Source organism: Cynara cardunculus, assembly GCF_001531365.2.
Source record: "Cynara cardunculus var. scolymus isolate 2C chromosome LG 8, CcrdV1, whole genome shotgun sequence".
Lineage (NCBI taxonomy): Eukaryota > Viridiplantae > Streptophyta > Magnoliopsida > Asterales > Asteraceae > Cynara > Cynara cardunculus.
In genome coordinates, this window is record NC_037535.1 from 22,871,317 (window position 1) to 22,882,788 (window position 11,472).

Here is an 11,472-nt window from a genome sequence, read left to right on the forward strand (position 1 = left end):
AGAAAATTATAGTGTTGAATTTATACCCTCATTTACCTTATTGTATGACATTCTCTGCCATCAAATTAAATTGAATGTTGGTAAACGTCTTAAATCCGACGAGCGTTTATTGGGTAAGAGTCTCTTCCTTTGATGCTGGGTAAGACTCCCGGCCATTGTCATGCTTTTTATCGGTTAAGATTCTCGATCATTCCGGTAAGTTAAGTGACATCTCACATCGGTAAGCAGTTACCCTGTAATTATGAAGTAAACGGCTCTAAGATAGAAAAAAGAAAGGAGATATGATACAAATCTCTAAATTAAGCGTCATGTTGCTAGGCGAAGCAGTAGAATATTGCACCCTAGATGGTTGGGATATGGATGGAATAGAATGAAATAGACCCACTTTGAGGTTCCATATGAAATGAAATACATGATTTCCAATCCTTTGGAGATGCTCGTAGGACAACATATCAAGGGTGCGGATCAAGACAGAGTCGGGGAGTCCGAGAGGTAGAGGGCAAGGGATGAGGTTAGTGATTTTACCGGAACCCTAAGTTAGACTAAGGGACCGTTTACCAAACGCTTACCCGAGTAAACGCTTACCAAGTCATATTACCTTATCGAATGAATATAATAAGGACCAAGAATCTTACCCTGTAATAGCGAGACAAAGACCAAGAGTCTTACCCGGTAAGTGAGGGAGACGAATCTTACCACGGTAAGCGCTTATCGGGTAAATTGTTGCATACGATATCGTTTTGGTGGACTAAAATCTTACCCGATAGGTAATTGACAGTGTTAAATTTTACTGATAAGCGCTTACTGGGTAAGTGTTTGGTAAATAGCCCCTAAGGATGTACCGTTTCCACACTTCAGCCATGTTTTTCCTTTTACTTGCAATCACGACTATATTCACACGCGAATATATATATATATATATCTTCTGATATCTTTACTACATATAAAACAATTGACTAATACTTTTAAAATCTTTTGAGTTTACAACTTAGTATTGCATTATAAATTTAAACCAGACACATTTACATTCGTATTTTAAAGGTGTTTCTTGCATTAAAACTATTTAGCATGCAATAAAGCTTTTATCGTTGTATGATTGCTATGTTATGTTATGCATGAAACTGGTGTCCATATGCATGTGGGTCTACATAGCAGGACACTTGTAATTTTGGCAAGGTGTATCCGAGGACGAGATGTGTCCACCAAGACTGATATATGTTGGACGATCCAATCTAAATCATGTCATAAGCATATGTTTGATACCGACATTTTATAGGTTCTGCACGTTGCTAAAAAATGGATCCAAAGAATCATAATAAAAATCTTTATCAAATGTTGTTCGTTATCTAAAATAAAATTCGACATGAAATATATTGTAAACTACTTTTCTGTTTCATACATTAAAACATAACATAGTAAATCAGTATAAACATATTTGATTAGCGAACGTTCTGTAGCACATGTTAATTCACACACACATGTTTAAACGAAAAGCTGCTTAACTTACAAGAAGTGTGAGAATGATCAAATCATATGTGATTTACAACACGTCCAGAAGGATCCTTTGACCTGCCATTGCAAGGGCTACTTGGGAGTTTTTTTTTTTATTAACCTGGATATCCAATCCGCTATGCGAGCCGACTAATCCTAGGACGACCGCCTGCTTTGCAGATTGCAGGAAGTCACCGCATTTGAACCTCCGTGGCCACAAGGGGATTTTTATTCCTACTTGGATTTGAACCTGATAACTCCTGGTACTTTTGACCTTTGGATCCAAGCTCAAATCAATCAGGCACCACCCTTGTGGTTATACTCGGGAGTTTTCACGTTTGGTCGCGTTGAACCAGCTGTCTAATTAATGTTTTAGGATTTTGACGTTGTTTATACTTTCAAGTGTTTAGTAAACGACCCCTTACAGTTGCCCAAGTCCTTGAATGTTATTTTCGTTAAGTTTATATGTAAGATATTTTTTTACAGTATGATTGAATCCCTCGAAGAGGGTTTGAGAAGAATTTTCATTATATAACCAAGAAATACAGAGGATATTAGTCTACAAGGAAATAATCACAACAATACGTAAATATACATAATATCTGAAACTTCACAAAATAAATTATTTATATAATATTTATTATCAGATATATTGTGATATCAGTGTCGTAAGATAAGTTTGATGTCATAATCCTACATGAAGTAGGGGGTGTGACAAAAACCTAACCACATTTCGTGGTTGGCCTTTTTTCTATTCGGTTATGATTCAACAGTTTTTTTTAGCACGTCTATATGAGACCGAATTTCAGATTTGGTTAATTTTCGTCTCATTAGAGAAGAAAAAAGGTACTATGCGATCAATCAACATATTTATTAACTTTCATTAAATAGACACTAAGAGGTCGTTTACCAAACACTTACCTGGTAAGCGTTTACCGCTAAAATTTAACATTATCATTTACTCATCGGGTAAGATTTTAGTTCATTAAAACGGTATCGTATGCAACAATTTACTCGGTAAGCGCTTACCGTGGTAAGAGTCATCACTCTCACTTGCCGGGTAAGACTCTTGGTCCTTGTCTCGCTCTTACCGGTAAGATTCTTGGTTCTTATCATATTCATCACACAAGGTAATGTGACCTGGTATTCATTTATCACTTACCTACTCATGTTCTTAGCTCAATCGAAAGTTGATATTGTTGTCTGTAGGAAAATACGTCGGTTATATCAACATGCTTTCAATCAGTTCAAATGTCAAGACAATCCGGATGTTGGTACTTCATTTGACCACAGTGTTTCTTGTCGTTCTCTTCAAAATCATTTTCCCGATTAAAATAACAAACGGTGTCGAATTATAGTACCTACATAAAAAAAGACGTTTGCTAACCTACCATGTTAAAAGAAATGAATCCACCCAAGAGTTGTCCCCCCTGCTTTTGAACGCTAGTTGTCTTCTTACTGGTTTTTATAGAATCGAAATATTTTTCTACTAACAGTATTTACATTTTTACTGAAATTAATTATCATACTGGTTTAAAACATAAAAATGGTGTTACAGTATGAGAGAATGAGCCAATTGCAAGAAGTTTACAATGATTACTTGCGTATCTGTCAATTATGTGTGTCATCATCCATTTGTTGAATATCCACTCACATCAGTTCCTTTTTTTCTTTGTTTTTACTGATAATATATAGGACAACGTATTTTGGAGGTATATGATACCCAAGTCACAGGACTGTGGATGCCGAAAAGGCCTCTCACGAAAAGTAACAACCAATTAGAATGCCTTATAATACATATTCAGTAAAAAAGTGGAATCTAAGACGCATACCAAGACCTACAGTAATTTGTATTGATTATACAACTAGTTGTGTATCCGCGCAAAGCGGCGGGAGCCGTGAATTTTAAAGATTTTGAAGTTTCACAGGTTTTATTAAAGAAGATTTAACAATGATATAAGTTACATTTGGTCTTTACATATTAATACAATTTGAATATATAAGAGTTATGGTTCAAATTGCAATCTATCGATGAAAAAAATTGTATGACAGTTTAAAATCCAATATATTTAAAATCCAACATATTTAAACGACTTCACAATTGTGTTTAATTTACACCAAAAACAAAGAATCAAGAGATCGAGAGTGAGACCGAGAGTTCTAGAGCAATTAAATGAGAGATGAATAGAAGAACTTTTAATAACTCATGGTGAATATCAGTTTCAATCTCATATTGGGGGATGTAGAGAAGACATAGAGGTATGAGAGGGTGAAGACATACGTGAAAGGTGTGAAAAATATCTTAAGAACATGAAAATAAAAGGTAATAATGTGCATTAGTAACTCGTACTATATGTTATTTTAATTGTAGATTAAGAGATTTTCATACCGAATGCATAAAGTAGTAGTACTTAATGCATTATGAGTTGTTTTTAAGACTTTGTGCATAAACGCATAGTACTTTGTATATTGAAAATTATTTTTAAAACTTTTGATAAATCTGATTTATAAAGTAATATAAATATACTTGTCTTTTTAATTACTCCCCCAATGCAAAACTCCTTAGAACAACTTTTTCTTTGAAAAAACAAAATATGAAATACTAAAAAACAAGATTTTAAGATTAAGTTTTGCAAAATGACCAAAATGCCCAATGCTCGTATTTTCCTTCACACGTTTTTTTGTTACAAAAAGATATTTCATTTTCTGGGATGTCATATAAATACTGTACTATTTCTCGATTTTCCGACCTCTAACCGTCTCACAGCTTTTTATTTATACCATTATACAGCAAGTAATTCACGATTCACGAAACGAAAAAGACCTCACAAACCAGACATTAATGTTATGGTAACGTATACGATATGTTGTACAGTAATAAACATGACATCGGTACACATAAAAAGCCGAAAAAAGAAAAAGGGAAAGGGACCATAAAAAGTGGTCAAATGAATGGATAAATTGAAGTTAAAAGTGAAAGTATCCAAACATCCAAATCCAAGGCTATTGTCATATACCCATCTCAATTGGCACTTGCTTTTGTGCCATGGTCAAGTCCATCATGGCACATACTTCTAAAACTACACCAATTTTGTTGTTTCTTTAGGGTATATTTTTTGTTTACAACGCGGGTAAGTGCTTATCAAGTCATATTACCTTACCGAATCAATATGGCAAGGACAAAGAATCTTACCCTGTAAGAGCGGAGGCAAAGACTGAGAGTCTTACCCGATAAGTGACGACGACGACTCTTACTACAGTTAGCACTTATCGGGTTAATTGTTACATACGATACAATTTTGGTGGATTAAAATCTTATCCCGTAAGTAATTGGTAGTTCTAAATTTTGCTGATAAGCACTTACCCATGGAAGTGTTTGTAAACGGCCCCTTAAATAAAAATAGGGAGACTCAAGTCGGATTCCTAAAGGGATCAATAACATAGGAGGCCTTCAGGTACTTTTAATCTTTGGAGTCAAACTCAAACCAATCAGACATCATCCTTGTGGTTATCTATATTTTAGGTTTGATGGAGGAAAAAAAAACAGAGTGTTTTGAATTAAATCCAACAAGCACCGATTTAATAGGAAAGAGGGGTTTGAGTTGAGGCTAGGGTTTGCTCATCAACAACAATTGATTTTGACACGACTTTACAAAAAGATGATTACATTTTTGACTTTGAGGTTTCCTAATTAACAACCCCAAATTTCAAGATTAAACAAACATAAGACCCCAAAATGTGATTAGGAAATCGCCGTAAATTCCAAAAAGGAAATATCTTCCTCAATTCCGTCTGCCTTTTAGTCCGTGCTACCCAAGCCCATCTCTGAAAACCTTACCAAGTTAATATAATATAATATTCATCAGTGTTTCCGCATACCCACTTCAAATCGGACTTATATTCATCTGGGTTTTCATTGATTTTGATCGAGGGATTCATAAATTTCATCGAAAGCTTTTTTTCGTTTGAGGGAGGGATCATCACCATCATCATCATCATCATCATCATCAAGAATGAGGAAGAGGGAGAGAGAAAACCCATGTGGGATTTGTGGGCACTACCACAAATACGAAGAGGGTGAAGTTTGTGGGATTTGTGGTCATCGTATGCCGGTGGGAGTTGAAAAAACTTTGATTCAAGTTAGCGCTTTTCCATCGGAAATCTTGCAGGGGTTTCTGTATCTTGGTAGCTATGACAACGCTTCTCGTTCAGAACTGCTCAAAACACTTGGGATTTCTCGAGTTCTTAATGTGCGTTTCACTTTATCATTTCTATTTCTGTTTCATTCGTATGGTCGCGCTTTGAATCATGTTCTTGTTGATTGTTGAGTTTTTAGATGAATTTAATGTGGGATTGTTTGTTCTCGATGATGGGTTCTTGCCCAAAACTCTCTGGATCAATTGGGGATACACCCTCCTCTGTTTATTGGTTTTACATCTTGAATCTTGATCTTCAACAAGTTCTTCTTGCACTTTTTTGAATCTAACTGTATTTTTGGCCCTCAATCTCATGGATGTAACTTGTAATGCCTTTCTGGAGACCCATGATTGAAGCGTTCATCCAAAGGAATGACAATGGCCACAATCTTTAGTACTCTTAATTTTGATTATAACTCTATACCTAATCTAAGTTGATTCATGATTCTAGAAGATGTATCCATCAATCAAGTTGGTAGTTTGGGGATTTAGTTTTAGATTTCAAGTCTACATGTTGGTCATTGCTGTAAAGATTTGAGCTAAGAGTTCTAATTCATTTGCTTTAAGTTATTGGCATTAATTAAATTCAGGTCTGGTTAATGTGAGCACAATCTTGCCAAAAGTTTGCCAAAAAGATCTCCCTTTTTTGTGTAAGTTCTATATTTTGCTAATATCTTATTGATGCTATGTCTGGACCCTCATTCAGTGTTCCAATTGAAAGTATGCAAAGTTTAATAAAATGAAAACTGGGGGCAACTACACAAAATAGCTTTTTTTGGTGCATCTCTTTAGCTTCTCTACACAAAGTATGAGTATTTAATTTGAAGTCATTGTGATAGAATCTTCTTTGTTAGAAAAGAAGAGTAGAATTTTGATGTAGGAAGGCCCTTACAATCTAAGACACTTAGGGCCTGTTTGTTATAGCTTAATGAGCTTAATGGGACGTGGAACTTATTCGATCAGTTATACACGACTGTTTGGTAGTGACTTAATGATATAAAAAGTGGCTTATTCGGTAAGCTTCTAGGGGGAGAGCTCTATAGCTTTGGAACATTATAGACAATCTTTAAAGTTGTCCAATCAACTAAACCTTGAGAATGATGTTTAAATAAAAATTGGTGCTTTTTATGAACAACCCACTTTTATATCCTGACATTGATATCCTTCTTTTTGATTAAAGATCTTCCTTACTACTTGATGTGCTTAATTTTGTTTTCTTTCATATGTTAATTTCCAAATTATTCATGATTGTATGATGAAAACACTCCATCTTTTGGTGTATTAACTTGAAATTGTTGATCAATTTTGAGGTGAAACCTTTATTGCTGATTTGCAATCTTATCTGTTAACGGCCCGCAATAATCATGTGGTGATTTTATCCGTATGCAGACAGTACCAGCCTGTCAGAATCTATACAAAAACTCGTTTACTTATCATTGCCTCCCAGATAGCCCAACTCTAGCGTTTAATGATGCAGTTGAGTTTCTCGGTATGTATATTAGAATGCTACAAGTTTATGTTTATTAATTTGTTTTATTATGATTGAGACTTTATTGTCTTGCACGTAAGCACGGCATGCAACAGTAAATTGCACAGACAGAAACGTAGAAATTTTATTCAGTATGTATATATATATATATATATATATATATATATGATATACGAAGTTAACAAGCAATATAAATATTTATTTGATGAGACAGATACATAATTTTCATGGATTTGCATAGTCTTCTGCCAGTACGTATATGCTGATAAATTCCAATTCAGATTTGAATAGGGTACAATAACGGGCTTCTTCGTACTTTTAACAATTTCTCAACGGTTTTGCCTCTCCTGCATCTTGTCTTTCTACTGGATTTTAATGTAGGTGTATGATGTTTTTCTAAATCCGTGGTTAAAGATGGGTCGAGAAAAGGCTATTTAAGGAAGTTTGTGGATTTTAGAATATATATTGCATATGTAAGTAGTTTCATATCTTGGGTTCCATCATATTTGTAAGGCTAAACAAGATACAGGGGGGTTTGCACACCTAAATATATAAATTACGTAAAACCTTGTTAACATTTAGAATGATATCAAAAAGGTGCTACTTGTTACGCAAACCAACCAAATGGTTTTTTTTGGGGGGTGTACACAAACCTGACCTCTACCCAAGGAGTAGAGCGGTTGTTTCCATGAAGACCCCCGACTTGTGAAAAGTGTACAGATCAAAGAGAGTTTTCCTAAGAAAAACAAGGAAATAGAAAAAGGAGTGGATTTGAAAAAGAACTTGAAACAAGAAATTGAGTTATAAGCAAACAACAACATACATAGTCTGCTACCCTATCCTATCAGATGTCATGTCTTTGGAAATGCTTAAAAATGTCATGTCTAACCTCAATTGCTCATCCCATTTCCTTCTTGGTCTACCCTTTTTCTCACCCCTTGATCGTCACAATTTTTATCCTCCTCACCTAAGCCGCCATTTTGTCTCCTATGAATGTGACCAAACTATCGCATTCTTCCCCCCCCCCCCTCCTCAACTTATCCGTGATGCGTGCAACAACTACTAGCACCGCCCGACCGTATGCTCTCAAACAAGGTCCATCTAAGCGTGTCATTTTTGCAATTTTCTACTTCCTCTCTTAAGCCTTCTTTGTCGCCCAATACTCCAAAGGAAACCTTATTAACCATGATCGATGTCTTTTTCTTATCTTTCAGTGTGTAAAATTGTTATTAATTATTATGCTTGTCTTAAGTGTTAACTTTTATTACATTATAGCAGAAATAGCCTCTCTATTCCTTGGGGTAGAGGTAAGGTCATCCTACCCTCCCACCCTATCCCTTGTGAGATTTAATGTGGTTCGTTTGGTTTGGTTTGGTTTGGTTTGGTTTATACTTTTAACATATATTATGCTTAAATTTTATGTATTTATATGTACTTTAGGGGTTTATGAACAGGAAGCCGTTGCATGGCTCTTTTTCGGGTTGACCTCTAAGAACTATAATCATAGACACAAAATAATAACCGCAGGGTTGCAAAAAGTGAACATTATGTTTATATGGTTCCACATTTATATTATTTTTATCGAATCTTGAATGGTACAACGATATAGACTAGGAATAAGATAAAAGCCAAATTCAGACAAAAATGGATAAGACAGGATGGCTGTCTTAACCACCTCCCGCCATAACGACTATGATCTTGGACTTTAGTAATGATAATATGGTTCTTCACTATGATTTGATGCACTTGTTGGGAGCGTTATAAATTTGGTATGGAACTTGTTTTACAGAGCAATGTGAAAAGGATAAAGCTCGAGTTCTTGTTCACTGCATGTCAGGAAAAAACAGGTGAACTCTTGCTGCAAATTGAACTTGTTTCGGTGCTTTTTACAATTTAAAGATCGTACAAAAATGATGGATCAAGATGTAATTTAGTTGCCCCTCGACTACGTGTCTAAGCAACCAAATAGACGCCCTTTTTCTTTCTTTTTTGGGATTTTTGGTAGTACGTTGGTTGCTTAGAAACAAAGTGCGTTGGAATGCTGATTGCTTAAAAGAAAATTAGGATTTAGTTCGATGGAACTGCTTTTAGATGTTATGGTGTTCGAGTGAAATGTGATGAAATCAATTGTATTATAATCCATGAAAACCATCTTGGTACGTATTTTTTGGCAGATCGCCGGCTGTTGTTATGGCATACTTGATGAAAAGCAGAAGATGGACTCTTGATCAGAGTTACCAATGGGTGAAAGAATACAGACCGTCTGTCGACTTAAATCCAGGTATATATTTACCCCAAATCAAATCAACAAGATCGATAAATGTTCATTATTCATGTAAAGTAGAATCAATAGGAGATGAAACGACATTGTGGAATCTCCACCCATTGCCGCTAGGACATGGTGGTTGTTTTATGATAAATGTAGCTCGTTTCTGATCATGAATCTTTATGTAGCTGTCTTGCAGCAACTACAAGAGTATGCACAGAACCTTCAGGTGGCTGTGGAGGCCAGCGGTGTTGCTCTGCCGCCGGTCCCGGTTGGTGGAGCCGCCCCCTTCAGCTTTGGCTTTACAAACCCAACCAGTGTTCCTCCGCCCTTCCCGGCTTTCAACACCCCTGCAACCGCCTCCATTTTCACTCGTGCAGACATCCCTCCGCCAAATGAGTTCACTTTTGGAGCTGCTGTTCAGACTCAGAACACGCCGCAAAATCTCGTCTCGTCTGGGACAAGTTCTGTGAATCCGAATGCTACGGATGTATCCATGGATGGATCTTGAATGAGTTGAAATCTTTGTTGTTTTTTCTGTGTTTCTTGGATTTGGGTTATTTATGCAAATCTTTTAAGAAAGCCAAGAATCATATGTTGAGTTTGATGATGACCCAAGGTGTCAGCTGAATGTAAATGGTGGATGAAAAGCTTTTGGCTTGTTAGACCTCACAGCCTTAGATGGCTAACATACAATTTATTAGGGGTTTACCCTGCTTTTAAGCCTACATTTCATTTTTGCATTCTTTCTTTGCTATAATTTTTACTGTTCTAAAATAATTTATATACAGCAAATGCAACAAATAAATCCACACATCCTCCTCACTACTAGTGAGGTCTGAACCTCTGACCTCCTAGGAGGCAAAAGGCTCAGATACCGTTAGGACAAAGACCATTTGGTAAAAAAAAGACAGATGTTTGATGAGCTCACACAAATTTAAGTGATGCAAGCTCGAGCTTATGCAAAAGGTTGCTTTGACTGGTCAACTCCAGCCCAAAGAAGCGATCTAACCCAAGCTCGCACAAATGTAAGCGAGCTTGGACACTAGTTCGAGGTTGCGCTCAAAGTCAGGTTGACCCAAGTTTGACCAAACATAACTCGTTCGATATGAGATTCGATTACACGTTTCTTGAAAAGATGTTACAAAATGGAAAATATGTTGTGGTTATGTGCGGTTTGACAAATACTTGAATGTCGATCAGTAGCGACACGCCGAGATACCTCAATTGATACAAGGGGTCAAGACACGTTACAAAAGTATACTTGATTGGTGTAACATCTCGCACAAGAAAATCCCCAAATTACCAATTATATAAAATCTCCAATAAAATATAATTTATTGATTGTTAGGACCAAAAATTGATCCTAATTATTCTAAAAGTTTTATCAAAACAATTGGGGCCAAAGATGGAAAATCTGAAGATGCTGCTGAAACGACTAAGTCTGGAGGAAGACCAGAGGCGATGAATTGGTCCAGAGGCAGGCGATGGACCAGAGGCTGCTGAAATGACTAAGTCTGGAAGAAGTCCAGAGGCGATGAATTGGTCCAGAGGCAGGCGATGGACCAGAGGCTGCTGAAATGACTAAGTCTGGAAGAAGACCAGAGACGATGAATTGGTCCAGAGGCAGGGGATGGACCAGNCGATGAATTGGTCCAGAGGCAGGGGATGGACCAGAGGCTGCTGAAATGACTAAGTCTGGAAGAAGACCAAAGGCGATGAATTGGTCCAGAGACAATGAAAATGGACCAGAGGCGATGAATTGGTCCAGAGGCGATGAATTGGTCCGGAGGCGATGAAAATGGACCAGAGGCGATGAATTGGTCCAGAGGCGATGAAAATGGACCAGAGGCGATAAATTGGTCCAGAGGCGATGAAAATGGACCAGAGGCGATGAATTGATCCAGAGGCGATGAAAATAGACCAACCCTTTGAAACACACAGATCTGGGCATAACATTAATTAACCCCAAATTATGGGATATTAATTTTCTAGAAAAATATCGAAATATTCGTTCTATTTTAGTGATA

General features: G+C 36.5%; 1 protein-coding gene across 1 annotated transcript; it reads left to right on the plus strand.

Annotated features, from left to right (window-relative positions):
• The first annotated feature begins 5,323 nt into the window (after positions 1–5,323).
• Positions 5,324–10,170, plus strand: LOC112517107 (protein-tyrosine-phosphatase IBR5). The gene is made up of 5 exons (XM_025124428.1): positions 5,324–5,741; positions 7,077–7,176; positions 8,966–9,023; positions 9,351–9,457; positions 9,631–10,170. The coding sequence occupies exons 1-5, from the start codon at positions 5,505–5,507 to the stop codon at positions 9,951–9,953; spliced, it is 825 nt and encodes a 274-aa protein (XP_024980196.1). The 5' UTR covers positions 5,324–5,504; the 3' UTR covers positions 9,954–10,170.
• The last annotated feature ends 1,302 nt before the right edge of the window (positions 10,171–11,472 follow it).

Coding starts and splice junctions, on each gene's coding strand:
- LOC112517107 (XM_025124428.1), top strand. CDS start 5,505: ATGAGGAAGAGGGAGAGAGAAAACCCATGTGGGATTTGTGGGCACTAC. Junction 5,742..7,076: donor GGATTTCTCGAGTTCTTAAT/GTGCGTTTCACT, acceptor ATCCGTATGCAG/ACAGTACCAGCCTGTCAGAA. Junction 9,458..9,630: donor GTCTGTCGACTTAAATCCAG/GTATATATTTAC, acceptor ATCTTTATGTAG/CTGTCTTGCAGCAACTACAA.